At 27.4% G+C, this 18601-nt stretch overlaps 1 protein-coding gene across 2 annotated transcripts; it reads right to left on the reverse strand.

Annotated features, from left to right (window-relative positions):
• Positions 1-4710: 4710 nt before the first annotated feature.
• Positions 4711-16610, reverse strand: Mettl5 (Methyltransferase like 5). Of its 2 annotated transcripts, none has more exons than XM_071179427.1 (5): positions 16319-16610; positions 14902-15016; positions 12045-12229; positions 7670-7752; positions 4711-4924 (listed from the first exon to the last, which is right to left on the reverse strand). In XM_071179427.1, exons 1-5 carry the CDS (start codon positions 16602-16604, stop codon positions 4763-4765), a joined length of 831 nt encoding a protein of 276 aa, XP_071035528.1. In that variant the 5' UTR covers positions 16605-16610; the 3' UTR covers positions 4711-4762. The 2 variants fall into 2 exon arrangements, with proteins under 2 accessions (XP_071035528.1, XP_015910824.1); XM_016055338.2 differs by having other exon boundaries at positions 16056-16595.
• Positions 16611-18601: the final 1991 nt, after the last annotated feature.

An 18601-nucleotide genomic window follows, 5' to 3' on the forward strand; every position in this document is an offset into this window, starting at 1 on the left:
ATAAAAAAATTATAAAATGAAACTAAACATCTTACAAAAAAGTAAAGATCAAATTTAAAACAATAAAAAATTTTAGCAGTTTAGTGCTTAAAATATCTTACACATTAAAAGCACTTTTTTGCACTATGATTTTTTCAAATAAAGATGTTAATGTCTTTCAACAATTGTTAAACTCTTTAAACTAGGTGTAATAAATTGGACAAAAAATATTGTAACACATTGGTAATCTGTAAAATAAAAAAAATAATAATAAATTAAAGTAAAGAGACAAAGTAAAGAAAAAAAATTCTGAAGCAGAAAAAGTCACACATAGAAAAAATACAATTAAATCTTCAAGACTTTCTTTTTTCGGACTTATCAAAAGTATATTGATCATTATATGATGTATTGAGTAAGGAATATTTAAGATTTTAAAAAACACTACCCTTGCTTTTTTTTTAGGATAAATATTTCAAAAATGAAATTTAAAGCCACAAAATTAATATTTAAATAAGAGAAAATCATATTCCCAAGAATTCATTCAAACAACATATTATTTGACTGATGAAACGTTTACTAACTTAACTTTTTCATTTACATATTTATCGACGATTTCAAATGAGTAGATTTTTATATTTTATGTAATTTTTAAGATTGACTCTAAGTATATAAACTAAGGCAGTGATTTAAAAAATACTATGTATATCAGGCATCTTTTATAATTTCGTTATAAAATGAATACTAAGAGTCGATGACAAAAGAAGCGAAATGGCACATATATTATTGTGACCGCGTTTACTATGCATTTTCTGAAACCTTACAGAAAATAAAGTAATAAAAAAATAGGTTGCAATTTCATCTTTAAATGAGAAAAAAAGGGCAAAATCCTTTCAAAATTATAACAGAAGTTAAAATGTGCAAATCATTTACTTATCCTCTTCGTGCCAATGGCTCACAAGGCCCTTAGCTTCCTGCGTCAGCCCATTCTGTCAGCAGCATACGATCGCACATCAGACCAACCTGTCCGTTCCACCTGCCTCCATTCTTTTTCTATTTGCTTTCTCAAAGTTAGCATAGATCTGCCTCTTTTTCGTTCGCCTTCTGGCGCCTGTGTAAAGGTTATGATAGTATTCTTGTGAAAAAGATTCTTAAATTGTGATATATTTATTTTCATCTTTATATATATACTAGCCGCCTAAGGCGGCCATCTGTCCGCCACGCTGAAGGTTTTCACAAATAAAGTTTTTTAAAACATAGCAGGAAATCTGAAGATTAGTGGGCAATTAAAGTGTTCCTGTCCTGCAATTTTGTCTTCATATCCAGTTCTGCTGCAGATAGCTCTTGAGGATGTTTGAAATTATATAGCTACAACGCTTAAGAAGGAAAAAAAACTAAAATGCCAAATACATGAAAAGAACACGAAAACGAATAAATTTTTTATTGTATCAATTTTTATTTCTATATAATTTTTTATGGTATCAAATTCTATTTCTATATCTGTTACGTCAAGCACTCAGGTATTATAATTTGATCTAGTTGTGCTTGTATAATTTTGATCTAGTTGCGCTTTCTACGTCATTTTGTTAACATCGTTTGGTTTGTTATTTCTAAGTTAACTTTCAAAAAATTGGCTGGCATCAGCATTTTTATTCTTTAAGTTGTTTACTTTTTCTTTTGGAATTCGTTCCTTTTTAGCGGAATGTTTTTCAACCTAATCGAATTCTTTGCCGACTGTTCTCTGTATATATAAAGAAAATAAAGTAAATATTTTTAAAGTGTTGTGAAAAGAATTTTTAGTTGTACAAAGTACTACAATATCGCTACAAAAATTATCGTCTTCGCTTAAGAAAAAAAATAGAGCGTGGAAAGAAGAAGAAAAACTTATTATAACAATTATGAACAACGACAAATATATCAAAGCGAAGTGTTCTATTTACGCATCGAATATGTTGCCACATTTTTAATACAAAAGTTAAACTTTTCTCCACTTTAATAAATGTAAACTAATGCGAACTTTACAATTAAATTAGTCCCGCAGTGGACTGATCGTTAAGACACGGTTCCCAGCAGATCACCGAAGTCAAGCATCACTGACTACGGTCAGTGTGCGGGTGGGTGACCACTTGGATCAGTCTGCGTAGGGACCGAGGGTGTGCGGTATTGGTCCTCGTTAAACTGTGCTACCGTAAAGTGCTCGACTTCGCGCGCAGGTCGTTGGGCTACCGAAGCGGGGGTGCCATCCCTTCCGCAGAGGATCAAAATTGTGATGGCATGTCTTCGGATCATCCTCCGGGATGTTTCCCAGACCGTCGCCAATAGCCCATTGTGCAGCTCTAGTGCGACGTAAAGTAACAACAACAATTAAATTATTAATTCCTTCCTATATTATTGGTTTAAGTTGTCGAAAATTAATATTTCAATTGTAAGGTTCGCATTAGCATACATTTATAAGAGTGGGGAGAAGTATATGCATTTTTTAATAGTTTTTTGAATATGGCTCTTTGAAGACGAAAAAGCAGACGAAAAGCATAGACTTACAAAATGACTGATAACTAAATAACTAATCCAAATTTTTGAAAAAGAAAAAAAATACTTCTTCATTATGTCAAAACACAATTATGTGCCGAGTTTCGTGCCTGGGCGAGGCTTCTGGGGCGATATATTGTGATTACAGACACACACACACACACAGCCGCTTTTATTATTATGTATAGATATATATACATACACTACCCTACAATAATGGAAAAGACACTTGCAGTTTTAGATTTTTTTTTTTTTTTTAATATCTTAAGAAATATTTAAAATTTTGTTTTGCAACTTCAGAATTGTTTAGTTCAGGCAGTAACTCATACTTAGCAGAAGAAAATAAATTAATTTATGAATGAAAAGAAGTATTTTTGAACACCCTATGCCAGACAATCAAGGAATAAGCTTGCATCGATTACTTCGGTTATTTGTAATAGCTGCATTAAATTTCGTAAATTTCTCTTAAATATTCATGGACATATGAAGATTTTTATTACAATAAATAAATAAATAATCCTATCTTTTTGCTATAACTTTAAAAATATTCAATGAAATGAAACAGAGTTCTTGAAACAATTTAAAATCAATTACGAAATTATTTTGAAATTTGAAAAAAAAAATTTTAAAAACTACACAAGATATTTAATACTTAAAGTAATTCTTTTATACTGTGCAGGGGGAAAAAAATTAATTAATTAAAAAAAATTTTCTTTTTGTAGTAGTATTTGGCAACTAATGAAAAATTCTGATTTATATATCTTTTGAGCAATTTTGTAAGTAGTTTTTGTACTTTTTAAAAGAAATCTCAAAACGATAAGGGGGTTTCCACAATTTAATTTTGTTCCTGCTGTCTGGTTACTATAGGGTGGTGTGATTTGCTATACTACATAAAAATATTTGTGGAAAATCCTTGATCATTCTGAGCTTTATATTAAAAAACACAAAAACTACTAAGAAAATTAGTCAAAACTTTCTACGTTTTAAAGATATTTAAATCACACTTTTTTCATTAGTTGCCAAATATGATTCACTGCAAATTTATGAAAAAATAATCTTAAATTTTTTCTGCGCACACAATATAAAAGAACTACTTTAAATGCTCATATCTTATGCAATTTGTAACAAATCTTTTTTTAAACTTTAAAAACAATAATTTTTTAATTAATTTTAATCTACTCCAAAAATTTTGTTTAACTTTATTGAATATTTATAAAGTTATAGCTAAAAAAAGCAAGACAAAGAATATAGTTTCTTTTAAAAATGTCTATATCTCCATAAATATTTAAACCAAGTTTATGAAATTTTATGCAATTTTTGCAAATAACATCCAAAGTAATCAATACAAGTTAGAAGCTTATTGCTTAATTTTTTTGGTATAGCTTTTACAAAAGTACTTGTTTTCTTTCTTAATTTATTGTCTGTTCATCAAAGCTTTAAACCTTATTACTATGTATGAAAAATCACATAAATTAAATATCTCTAAAGGTTTTAAAATAATCATCTGAGTATTTCCCTGAGAAAATTTAAAAATATTTCAAAAACTGAAACTATCTCTTCCAGTATTATAGGGCAGTGCAGATAAAGTAACAGCTAAATCCTGTTTATGTGAGAATAAAGTTAAGAGACATCGCTAAGCAGAAAGAAAATACATTCCAGTCTCTTTTGATTTTTAAATTTGTTTTGGATAATTTTAATTTCATCTTTGCTCTTCCTGCACAAAAAAATGATTGACCAGGTTTGTAAACGACTTTTTTCCTCTCACTCAAACATTAATTTGTTGCATCTAATATATATAGTTTTTATGGCTCAATTTTTGTTCAGAACTTACATTCTGACACTTTATTTAACTTTTGTTTTATACAAACAAGGTTTAAAAGTTTTTAAAAATAATTTAGATTTTTGATTTAAAAAATTTAAATAAACTTTTTAAGCTAATTAAGGTCTGTTAATTAAAAAATTTACTTCAAACCAAATAATGAGCAACAGGATATGTTAAGCTAAAAAAAAACTATTTGATTGCCCAATTAACTAAAAAATGTTTCTAACTCTAATAGAAAGGGTGAATGAATCTACATATTTTAGGTGACCTTCTTTAGATATAAAAATTTTAATTTGTAAAAATTTGAGACACAGTTATTTAATTGAATGTCATACAAAGTGCTTCTTTTTATTTGTGTTGTTTACTCAATTATAAAACACAAATGAAAATTAATAAAATAGTTTTTAATAAAATATAACAACAAGTAACATTACATTATAATACATTTCTTTGTTTCGCAAAACTAAACCTAAGAAGTGCTACACTAACATCTTTTGATACAAGACGATGCCTTTTGTAACTGTGTGGGATGTTAAACTTAACTTCATAGCAAGGTGTCACATCAACATTCCAAGATGAAGCCACTCTTTTTATGTGCTGAAAAAGAAACACCCCTTAAATAAACACACATAAATGAACCCATATAACACAAATCATGATACAATAAAAAGTATAACATCCTATAAACATTTCACTTTTCTACTATAACAGTGTGCATAGCCAAATTTTTCAACAAAAAATAAGCACCTTTTAGGCACTCAAAAAAATATGTTTAAGTACTTTAATTTTGGCATAAGGATATTACCTATTATAAGTATGAAGTATTTTTAAATTATCAATTCAAAACTAACTGAATCCTGAAATTCAGAATATCTTGCAAAATGCAGCAAAGTTGCACATGAGAGTGGAAGAATCTCACTGAATCCAGCTCAGTATATGCACATGCAGACCCGCAAGTATTTAATCAAACATGTAAAACGAATGACGTTTTCATACGCTATGGACTTACAGCTAGACGAAATAGATTGAGGTTGAATTAAGTGTGAAAACGTTGAATAGAACAATGTTATTTTGCATAATTTGTGGCGAAAATAAATATGGTAAAGATAAAATATTTCATTTTGGAAAGGGAAAAAAAGCACTTTTTAAAAACACCCTGTGAAAAAAGCACCTTTAGGGGCTTTTAAAAAACGAAAATCAAAAATAAGAACCTTATAGCACCTTTTAAAAAAACTACGTAATGTATAAATCATATCACAAAAACTGTCATTCTGCATGGATAGATGGATAATGCTTAGCTATAAGTTTTTTAATCTAAAATATATAACGGCAAATATATTTCATGAAAAATAAATCTAATTATTTGTAAAGTACACAAAAAACCTCTAGTAGTGTAATAACCAAAATAAGGGTTATTGCTTTTTGTCACAAAGGCCTTCCTATAATCGATATGAGTAAACTTTTATTTAACGAAGATATACAACAAATAAACTTTTAAAAAAATATTTAAAAATTGCACAGTCAAAACAAAATATCTAACAAAATTACAATAAAAAATTAATTAAATGATAAAGGAAAATATACTGGAATATCACTCAGGAAAAATGAGAACTTTTTCAAGATGTTTTCAATATTAAACATTAGTAATACTTAGATTTGATCAAACAAATTATAATAAATTTTAGTAAGATTAGATTTATGCAAAATGTTTTTTTTAATTAAATTTTTTAATGCAAAAAATCCCTTTGTTACAGAACTTAAAAATTATTCAGTAAAATTTGCTAAATAAAATAGGAAATTTTATCAAGAAATACACCTCTTTAGTCAAACTCTATAATAATATTTTTTTAAAATCACTATCAATAAATATATTATTTTAACACGTAATAATAAATACCTCATACATAAACTACACACAGTCAAACTACATTTTGCATACTGCTATTCATTAATAACAATTTTTCTAGTTTAAAAAAATATTTAAAAAAAACTCCTATTATCCTTTCATAAGGCATAGGAATTATATTTCCCACAAAATTCAATAATTTTTAAATGTTGATGTGACGTTTTTTTCCCACCTATGATTTGAGCAACCATCTATTGATAATTTCAGAAAATACAAAAAAAAATACCAAAAAGGGCTTTAAGAACATTAATATTGGTAACAGTAAAGATTATTATAAGGCCAAGAAGTAAAGCTGACACTGGAGAGCTATTCTCTCTTGTGTATGAGGTGTTTGTTCATTTGATCATTTCTCATTTATTTTTTATTTATTTTTTTGGATTTATAAACACAGAATTTATAAATTTGACTCTTTATAAGCACAGATGCTTATGATCAATTCTTTACAGCAGATGAAATTTTGAAAAATTCTAGCCGGCTTTCCATCAGAAAAAAATGGTCTTAGAAGTCAAATTAATTATTTATGTTATAAACATAGGGAAATTCTTCTTATAAATAATTCTGAATCCCATAAAAATTTTAACCTAACATTACTAGAAAAAAGTGGTCCTATAAAGAGTAAAAGAGAATCTTAAGCTTCTTAAAAGCATCTTGCAAGTCACCCGAATCGAAAGAAAGAAAAGATTGCCTAACCAGTTGTTTAGTGTAACGTTCTTTAAATGATTGGATTATTCTAAGATAAAAAGATTGAAGTTAGCTAAAAAAAATTCTACGCGAAAAATTGACATTTTAAGCTTTTGCACTTACTTTAACAACCCTTCTTGGGCTTTACCCATCAAACTACCTTTCTGATTTTGAATCAAGGGAGAAATCCCCTCTCACAGACAAAAGAACAAAGAGATAGAATAAAAAAATTGTCAGAACAGCTTCAAACAACCAATAACCATGTCTCTCTCTCTCTTAAAAAAAAATGAAAAGAATGAACTTGAAAAATGTTTGTGCGACTCTTGTGGAGAAAAAATTATTCTGATCTGTTAGAAAAACATATTAAAGCGGAATTGATTCTTAAAAAGGATAACGCAAAATCCAGGATAATTTAACATTATCAGTATAGGCGATTCTCACGGACCAGCAGAAAAAGATGTAGAAAGCTATATAACATACGAAATGGAAAAAAGAAAATTGGGGTTCCACTGTAATATAAATATAAAATGTTTATGAATGAATTTTTCATTAAAATTGGAAAAATATACAGTTTTATTTTGTATAAAGTTTAAATTATTTATGGAAATTGAAGGAACAATAAATTTAATTTCTGAATAACAGAAAATGAATTATTTATTTATTTTTAATGCTCCAATTCTTGGAAATGCTTTTGAAATAACTAATTAAAAACAATGTGGAAAAAAGTGAAGAAAATACAAAAACAATTAGCTTACTTCTAAAGTTTCTATTTTATGAAAGCTGTAAACAGAAGTTCTGGCCAGTGATAAAGCAGTCCGTAAGAATTTCATGTCTATTCCTATAAAAAAAAATAGTTATATAAATATGAGGATTTAGAACTTTTGCTTATCCTTTAATGAAAGGAAACCTTTTTAATAATAGTAATAATCAACAATGACTTTTGAAATTGTTATTGTACAGTGATTTTCAATAACAATATTAGTCAGCAATGGTTATAAGATTTAAAACAGTTACTGCATGGGATCTTCAATAATAATCGAAACAATTACTATTTCCCAGTGATCTCTAAAAACAATAGTAATGGTCAGTAATTTTCAAATTTTTATAGTACAATGATTTCAGTAACAATATCAATGAAGAGCGATGGATAACATTTGAATTGTTATTGTAGTGGGATCTTCAAACTTCAATTATATTTGATGTAGTCATGGAGCAAAAAATGTGGATATGCATAAATAAACAGACAGCTATATTCTATATAAAATGTATCTTTAAAAAAATTAAATTTAGTTAGAATTTAATGCTAATTTTATTAGTATTAATTTAATAATTTAATTTAATTAAATATTATTAATTTAATTATACTCCATAATTGGATGATTTTTCAGATATACCTCATAATAAGTTTAGAGATTCTTTTCTATTTTTATCATTTGCAATGCATTAACATAAAAATCATACACAGTAATGAATTAACTTTTAAACAATAATAGGCTACTTCATATCTTATTAAAAAAAATTCAGTTTATGATTTTAAATGCATAATACAAAAATAGAAACCATTTAAGGAAATCTGAATTTCTTTCAACCCTTTCAGAACAACACAAAAAGATAAATAAAAAAAATACAACATATTAAGAGCAGTTATGTACAGTAAGAGCAAAATGATAAAACAAAATAAGGTAACTAATATGAGATAAAGAACTTAATTTTAAATTATTAAAAGATTTAATCTTAAGCAACTATGGCTCCAATTTCATATTATTTAATAAATTTCATAAATAAATAAACTAAATTGTTTCACAGAATTCAAACACTTTAACAGTTAAATTATTAAACACTATTTTACACTAAAAGAAATAAGTATATCTTTTGTTTAAAACAAAACAAAAAATAGTTTTAAACAACAAAGAACAAATATGAAACAAACTTAACAAAGAAACTAAGATATTCTTTTAGTCAAATGAAAAATATAAAAGAAAAAGATCAGTATATTTCAATGTAATTGTACTATAAATAAATAACGACATTTTGACTTGCTTTAAAAATATATATAAATTGCTTTATACAGTACTCTATAAAAAGTGAGTGCACATTACTAAATCGTAACAAATATTTCACTTGAAATATAACTTTTAATTAGATCATAATGCTGTATATTTAAGTATAAACATTGGAAAAAAATATCAGCACATTTTATTTAGAATGTTCAATATTGCATATAAAATTTTAAAAAATGTTAAAAAGTAAGCTAATGAATTGAATTCATTAAAATATTGAAAAATTTGAGCTATTTACTAGTTTTTGTAAATTACACAGTTTTAAATATTCGAACTTGCAGTTTGAATCCCAACTTGGCAAAGTTTTGTATGTAGCTTTAAACATAAAATAGTAAAAATAAAATGGCATAAATGAAGAATCCAAGCCTCAAAAAGAAAATTGAAAAATAGGAGAACAATTATTGGTTTAATTTCTTTTTTCTTTTTTTGAATTGTACTAATTTAATTGGTAAAAATACACAAATCGTATTGATTCAATAAAAGCAAAGGTTAACACAATTGATAAAACTTAATAATTTTTTTAGAACTAAAAATCACACTCATGAAGATGATATAAAATATATTGCAAGTTTTATATAAAGTATTTAGGTGAATGAATAAAAAAATGATAATAAATAAAAATTAAATTCAATAGGAAATAAGACAATTTTTAACTCAGATATAGTTTTATTTGGAATATAATGAAAAGCCAAAATGAAAGTAACATGTCATCAAGTTCTGAGAAAAACAAGGAAGTTAATTAAAAAAAGACTATACACACACTTTAATTTGACATAAATTATCGAACAGGAAGCAAAAGTTTTTCAAAAAATCTTCTCCAGAATGCTAAAAGGAGAACATTTAAAAAATCTGACAGTTTCTGAAAAAATGACACCCATAAATATTGAACATTTTAAGAACCTGAAATTCTGTTAGAAACAACTGAGAATCAAAAGCTGAAAATTTAAGATTCTGAGATTTCATTTTAAAAAAATTAAAAATCAAAAATGAGAAACAAGAACATTATAAAAATCTTTTTGAGAGAAAAATAAATCAAGGATCAGTAGAAATAAAAACACCCTTGCTTGAAAATTGTGTAAAAAAAAATTGCTACAAAACAGCTTTATGAAGAAGAAAAAATTTTAAAAAAATAAAAACTCTTAGATCTGAAGACACAAAATAAAAAGAAGGTTGGCAAGCACATGAAATACATTTGCACCTCAAATAAAAACAGACCCGAAGTAAAACAAAATAAATCTATCCATTTTAAAATGAGAGTCTTAGAAATGAGAGTCTTCCACAATTCCGTAAATCAAATATTTCTTTCAAAATCAGATAAGCCGCCAGAAAAATTTAGAAATGTTATGTATGAAAAACAAAGTTAACATAAATTTAATTTGTTAGATAATATCATAAAAATATAGCGAGAGTAAAATACTCCTGCAACAGCCAGTGGTTACTCATATAGCATAATGCTCTTAGATTTCAAGACAACAGTATGATGGTGGCAATTTGTTGATCAAATTGTCATCAGCTTGTTAGAATTCTTTAATTCCCAAACAAGCTGGTTCCTGGTTCTCATCGATCTAAAATTGAGAATGCTTTAACCGTAAGTGGGGAAAAGAATCCTGGTCTTACACATCCACGGTGCTTTAACCACTGCACCATAAATCTGAACATTACCACCAAACAAAACATTTCAATTGTGGACATAAAATAATATTAAGGATATAAAAGAACACAAATATGTAAACATTTTATTTAAAAAGAAAAAAAATTTAAATAAGTTAAAGCCAATCTTCAAATTTTATCTGACAATATAATAAAAATGAAGAACTATTCTTCAACAATTAAAAAAAGAATATTTCACACTTCTAAAGTTTGAATGTTTGTTTTAAGAGTCACTATTTTACAAAAAAGAAAAAAATAGTATGATTTACTTGGATGTAGACTTACCTTATATAAAAAATATAACATAATAAGGTAAAATCTAATTTTTTTTTAAAAAAAAACAATAAATATTTATATAAATAATAAAAATGAGACAGTTGAGTAAGGAGACATATAATTAGTACAAACTTTACATATTCTCGTGATATTTAATACGTCATTTGTTTCAATGTCAATGCATTACTATTAGTAATAAACATAATTCCAGAATCCTTTATAACTAAAAAAAAAAAAAGTTCCATTTTTTTTAAACTATCAATTAAAACATTTTAAAAATAGAAGAAGAAAAAAAGAACTGGGAGCCAGAGGTTGAAAATTATGGATTCAATACATTATTTGTCTTTTTACTCAGAACCAAAATCTGTAATTCACATGGTATTTGTCTTTAATATTAACATTAATATTAAAGACAGATGTTTTAATTAATATTGAAATTTATGAAAATATTATTTTTATTTTATTTATTTATTTATTTGTTGAATAACAGTAAATTAACGTGCCCTATATTTTTAACTTTAACATCAAATAATTGCAATAATAATCATTAATACAAATACAAATTAGTAACTAATATAAAAGATTAATTTCATTTTATGATTATTCAAACAAGTTCATTATCATTTTTTTGCTGTATAGCAGGTGTCTCAAAGTGAACCATTAGAAAAATCAATTAAAAGAAGAAAAAAGAGCCAAAAATGTACAGTTTGCTGTAATTAACTTAAGATAGGTATTTATTCTCTCAAATATTCAGTTATAAAACTAATTAAGAAATGGCATTGATTATTGGAAAATATATAAAACAATGCTTCTCGCTACATGTGAGAAAATTCCAAATATACTTTTTGCCTGAATTTCTATTAATTTTGCCCTCAAACTGTGCCAAGTAAATGGAGTTATTTTTAAAGCATTGTTTTATAGGATTTTTTTTTCAGTTAGTGAAGTCATTGATTGATGAATTTCAAACCTAATTTTAAAACTTAGTGAAAATAAATTATCTAGTTTCCAAAGCAGTAAGCAGGCAGTAAACAGTACAACTCTATATATTGCACATTTTTTAAATCGATTTTTTTAACCTGATAAAAATATCATCAGAACATTAATTTAAGTAAAAATGTAATTATAAAGAAACATGTTTATTAACCTTTATTATTTTTTGTACCAAATGGCGGATTCATGATAACTGTGTCAAACACTTTCCTCCATTTTGAGTCTTCCAAGTCCATAACATCACATTGAACAAAATCAACATTATCACATTCAACCTCATCTTTGTTTCTCAGAGCAATGTCTAAAGCACTTGAATCTACTTCAAAACCAATGCAAGCTCTGAAAAATCAAACAATTGTTAAAGATAACAAGCCTCTTAAACAAAACAAAATGAAACTGTTAAGATAAAAGTTGTTAAGTAAGTACAGTTTAATATATACTTACAACAAAAGCATAGGTCTTGTCAAAAGATGTGAACTACAAACAAGTTGTGGTTTCTACCTTCTTTTATGCTAGATCATTTTTGGAAATTTTATCAGTAAAGGGATCTGTCTTAGCCATGAGGACATTAGAATGCAAATAGGTAGAAACAACAATTTTTTTGCTGTCAAGAACTTGTGTTTTAACTTAATGATTAGGTCTTTAATGCTAACTTCTCATAAGTGAATGACAGGTTAAATACAAAATAAGTAGACACGTTTTTCTAAATAAAAAAAAAAGCACATTTTCTAAAAGTACTATTAACATAATTTTAATTAAATTATTCCTTTGTTTTTCTTTTCGTCTTTTTTATATGGTTGGCAACTTAGCTATGTGTAATTAAAACAGGCTTTATATTGATTCAAAATAAAAATCAGGTCATTTTTCCGTGCAATACATACTGTTTTCAGCAAAGGGAAATGAAGGGCTAAAAAAAATATTTTAATCGACTGCATTGAAAATTTTGTTTTGTCTGGTATTATTTTTAATTCATTAAAAAACATTAAAAAAATAGGAAACACTTAGCGTTTTTAAATAAAAAAATTAAGGTAGGAACAAGTTGGTCCAAAATGATTTTAAGAAAATGGGGCAAGTTCATGCATGCGTACAAATGGTAAAAAATCTTTGAACCTGAGTTTTCTTGACTTCAGAAACATATTTCTTGATAGAAAGTTAGATCAAATAAGTTTAAAAGAAAACTGGTGATTTTAATTATTTTCAATATTTTATTTACTTTCACAAACAATAAATTACTTGAAAAAAACTTATATTAATCTACATTTTTAAGAATAAATGTATACCAAAATGAAAAGAAAACAAAATGCATTGTAATCTTCAAAATAAAAAGAAAAATAATCCAGAAATTAAACCATTAAATGAAACCAGCAAGAAATTAAAAACAAAGCTTTCATTTCAATTTGATCGGCTTAACAAAATAAAATTACATTAAAAAATTTTAATAAGTTGATCTTTAAAATAATTTTCTAATTAAGGACCAAACATATGAAGAAAAAAAATTTGGCTGCAAAAGTGCTGAGTTTATTTTTTATAAGATAACTAAAAGACTTTTAAACAAGATTATAAATTTAAATGATAAATAATTAGTGGATGGTCCCAAAAATTTAACTGTCTCCTACTTATATTTTTTAAGAATTATAAGTTTTATCATTATTAAATAGAATAAAAAAAATTCTATAAGCTTTCCAAAACAACTAAGAATTGAAATGCAACTGCAAAAATATACAATCAAAAGTAAGGGAAAAATAAGTGAATCAAAAATAATCTTTGAATTTAATGTGACTATTTTCATAACTAATGAAATTAAAATAATAACAATAATAAAAATGATTGACTGAAACTGAAAATAGAGTGTAATACAACATTATTAATTCATATTTTTAGATAATAAAAACTTCTAGTGATAACTAGAAATTTTTATTTTAAACAAAAATTATGCAAAATCCAAGAGATTCAGAGAAAAAAAAATTTGTCACTTGGGGCAGAAAAGAGGCACTCCAGTATCTTCTTTTAGAAAAGAAAAAAGAAAAAGATCATCTCAGTTCCAATAATGTTAAATGCCTATAAAAGAAACAAAAACGACACACAAGGTTGAACTCCTTGAATATGTTCAATAATCACAGATCATTTTTGGTCCAAAAAAATAGTTAATTTATAATAGACTTACGTCTATAAACTTGCAATGCAATAAATAAACTAAGAATATTTTCTAGAATAGGAGCCTTGGTTCGTCTTCAGTAATCTTTGTATGTGTGAGACACCTACTGAGCATTAACTCAAGATCAAATGCATGTTACTGACTTATAATGATAAGAGGTATAAAATGACAAAAATGTATAATTATTCAGTAAAAAGGGTGGGGTAATTAAGAAACTTTTTGTTCAGTCTTCTGAAGAAAAGGGGACAATAAGGAATGGGTTTTTTCACATGGTTTCTTTTCATTAGAAATACGCTTTGAATTTCACCTCTTGAATGAAAGCATACTAGTTTTGACACTGATATGTATACTTTTTCTTATTTCTTTCCCAGTGAAACAAAAGTTTAAAAAAATCCAAATGATTTTTTTTTAAATTGCGTGTTTGTCGAAATGGTATATTCTCTACAAAAAATAATAATAATAATAATAATAATCAGGACAAAATGCTGAAAATTAGAACAATAAAGACAGAATATAGAGCATAAGGAAAATCAGGAGAAGACGGAGAACTATGAATCTTGTTTAAAAAAAATAAACATGTGGCATATTACAAGTGAAACCGATTAACGGTTGTTGCTGTCATAATGCAGATTTTCAAAAAAAAATTTTATACAAAGGTTCTTGATGAAAAAGAGCTAATAACATAAATAGCAAAATAATACATTGAAAAGGTTAGTAGCCAAGAGAACTTTTCTAGTTTCCTGGGCAACATGGTGATAGAGATTTGCTGGTCCCTGAGAATTGGGTATTACGTCTTGGCAAGTGACCATATAAAATTGTTAACATAAAATAATAAATATATAAAAGTTATATTTACCCTGCACCAAATAAAGAAGCTCCAATAGCAAGATTTCCGCAGCCACAACCAAGATCGGCAATAAATTTTCCTTTAATTTCTAAGTTTTCATTTCCAACAACATTTAAAAAATTTGCTGTAAAATAAAAAACAATAAATAGTTTAAAAAAAGTAAAAGGAAACATTCATTTCATGCAAAATCATTATATGTTATATAAAGACTGCATGTAAAAAATAACAAGATTCCAAAAACTTGAAGAAAGTTAGAAAATATTAGTAAAACCCTTCATTCATATTGCATTTAAAAATGAAAGTGTAAACCAGTTCGATATTCTAGGAAATAAAAGAATTGAGATTATGACTTACTTTTTCATTAAATATAATCAAAAACGTTGTAAAGGTGGTAAGAAAGGAATTTGGTCAAGGTCACATACTTATAAGAGAGTAGAGGGTTCAATGCCAGTTATAATAATAATACCTATATTTCATATATATATATATATATATATATATATATATATATATATATATATATATATATATATAGCTATCAAACATTAACAACTGTGCAAAAGCCAAAATTTTGGTATAAAAATAATTACTAGTATAAATAATTATCTAAATATGAAATAATTATAAATAAAAGTTCATATAAATTCACTATTGATCAATCAATTATATACAATTAATAATCAATTACGTACTTTAATTATTTTCACAAGAAACCACTTTTTGGGTAATTTTTCATTTTGCGATAAAGTCACCAATGCAAACTTACTGAGTGCAAGTAAATTCAACTGTTTTCTTCTTTTTTTTAATTTCTAAGAAACTTTCTTTCTAAATAAATAGATAAAACAGCCAAAATTACTTGCGCCAAAGATAACGAAAAAGTACCAAAAAGAACTTTAGTCATGGTTTTTACACATTTTGACATGTCATGTCAAAAAACCTAACTCTGGCTGGAGTTGCCAAATGTTGGTGACTGCTTGCCTTAAGTATTGGTACAGAAATGTTTCCCGTTGCGTTAGAGTTACACTGATGAGATGATACTGGTAAGTCTAGGATAAATCTTTATATAGATAGCTATAATACAAATCTAATCTTTTTTCACACATTTAATGATACAGTTTTGCAGGAAAATTAAACAATTAACTAAACAATATTTTTAAATTTACCAGTAATATGAGGACTGGTAGTGTATTGCTCTAATTCAATATTAGGTCTTTCAAATGCATCTAGGGTTTGAAGTATACTCTCTAAAGTTTTAAGTTTCATACTTTGATTAAGTTAAGAATTTGAATTTTCTTTATCTACACCGATTTTGTAGTCAGTTTTATTTAAAAAGGCAAATTATGCTGCGAAGTCGAAATTTCTTTTAAAAATCACCACAAATTACAAAACTTTCCAAATGATCGAGATTGCTTGTTGCTCTTCTTACTCGTTTTTGTTGATAAACAATATTGTTGATAACTTTGACGAGCTCTCTGCATTAGTTTATAGCTTTGATGTTTTATTAATGATTGAGGCTGGGAAACTAGCAGTAAAAGGTCAGAAACGGTTTGTGGCTTAGAGGGACAGCCTCGTGACCTTACTCGTTGCTGGTGACTGGTGGGTCGTTTTGCATTTTTGAGTTTTTTCTTCTTTTTTTTTCTTTGAAGTGGCCATGATGCTGTAATGTTGGAGTGGACTTGAAGCGACGTGTCATCCCAGATCATATTCTGCATTAAATGTTATTATAATTATTTAATAACTTTAAGTTTGTTTTAACTACAACTTTAATTCCTACTTTTCAGAATTGCTTTTTAATGTTGTTCTATTATTATATCTTTTCTTATTCGCATCTTAAATATTTGATGCCGCATTTAAACTAAACTAGTCATGTATAAATTGTAAATAAATGTAAATTATAATTATTTAATGTTTCTGTTCTTCAAGCTATTTATTACGCTTCAGACTGATCGTTACGACACGGTTCCCAGCAGATCACAGAAGTCAAGCATCACTGGCTGAGGTCAGCGTGCGGGTGGGTGACCACTTGGATCAGTCTGCGTAGGGACCGAGGGTGTGCGGAATTGATTTTCGTTAAACTGTTCCACCGTAAAGTGCTCGACTTCACAGTCAGGTTGTCGGGCTACCGAAGCGGGGGTGCCATCCCCTCTGCAGAGGATCAAAATTGTGATGGCATGTCTTCGGATCATCCTCGGGGATGTTTCCCAGACCGTCGCCAATAGCCCATTGTGCAGCTCTATTGCGACGTAAATTAACTGCAACAACAGCAAGCTCGCACATGCGTAAAAGACATCAAATATAGTATAGACTAATATACGGGATACGGAGATTTAACTCTTCCCCGGGGGTTTTAGAAAAGCAAAATGCTTTTGACAGACCGGTTTTACGGACAAAAAGTGGCGTTCGCGTCATGATATAGATTATTTTTCGTCATCCACGCCGTACCTAAGCATTGCGCGTAATCAGTGTTGATCATTGGCGATCGAAATGGGCTGCAGGTGGCGTAGAGCAGAACTCTTTTCCTATGGCAATACTTCACATGCTTTCCCCATTAGCGTGTGGAAAGTCATAGAGAAAGGAAGTACGTTAGTTTCTCTCTTGATTTTCACATAGATTAAAATCTTTTAACTTAAAAAACTATATGGAACTGAAAACTACATTAAACATAGTTCTAAATAAAAGTATCATAGAAATTTTAAAAAATATTTTTATTAAATAAAAGGGGAAAATATTAAGAAAAAGGAAATTATCGTAGTACATTCCTATACAACTGAGGAAAGGAGGAGAGGAAATTGAGAAGGGCTAAAGGCATGAAACCGGTCTCTCCCCAGATGTCGTATTCGAGTGTTGCGATAGCGAATTAAAAAGCAATTTGATTTAAATTCTGAATTTTTTTCTATTTCTGAAAACCAGTATATTATTTTGTATATTGCATAAAGATGTCTATTCATCACTCATAATTTATTGGTTCGTTTATTGAAGTTTTAAAACCAGAGATCATTCAGATTACGAGCAATTATATACTACAGTTTTGGTTTTGTTCAGATTCGATTTTCAGAACTTGGGATAATTGCTTATTCAACCTCCTGGTGACGCACTCTGCAGCCGGGATTGGCACTGCCGCACCGACTCGGGTTTGTCCCTTTCGGCATCCCTTATCCGTCGATGCAAAGTATTGCTTCTGTCGTGCGTGATTCGGAGACATGGACCCTCGAGTGTCCATGCACCGCCGGCTCCACCGTCTGATATGAGGATTGCAGCAACGATAGTCCACAATAATCCCAGGATGCCCCTTATTCAACCATGGTTACTAGTTTGAAGCGTCTGGTTATAATATAACTGAAGCATTGATGTTTATATTAGCATTTTTTTATATTTAAACATATGATTTAACAGAACGAGTTCAAAACTAAAACCCTCTGAATTTCATTAGTTTACTATTATTGTTTTAAAATCGTTATAATTAAAATGCATATTATGACACATTTTTTTTAAACAAAATATAAGCCATGCAACCGTAAATTTGTTAAATTTTCCATCAATTTCCGATCTTTATTAATGCCTTTGCTCGAATAATTATTTAAATATTTAAATTATTATAATATATATATATATATATATATATATATATATATATATATATATATATATATATATATATATATATATATATATATATATATATATATATATATATATATATATATATATA

Source organism: Parasteatoda tepidariorum, chromosome 1 (assembly GCF_982258835.1).
Source record: "Parasteatoda tepidariorum strain Cologne lab strain chromosome 1, Ptep-v5.0, whole genome shotgun sequence".
Classification (NCBI taxonomy): Eukaryota; Metazoa; Arthropoda; class Arachnida; order Araneae; family Theridiidae; genus Parasteatoda; species Parasteatoda tepidariorum.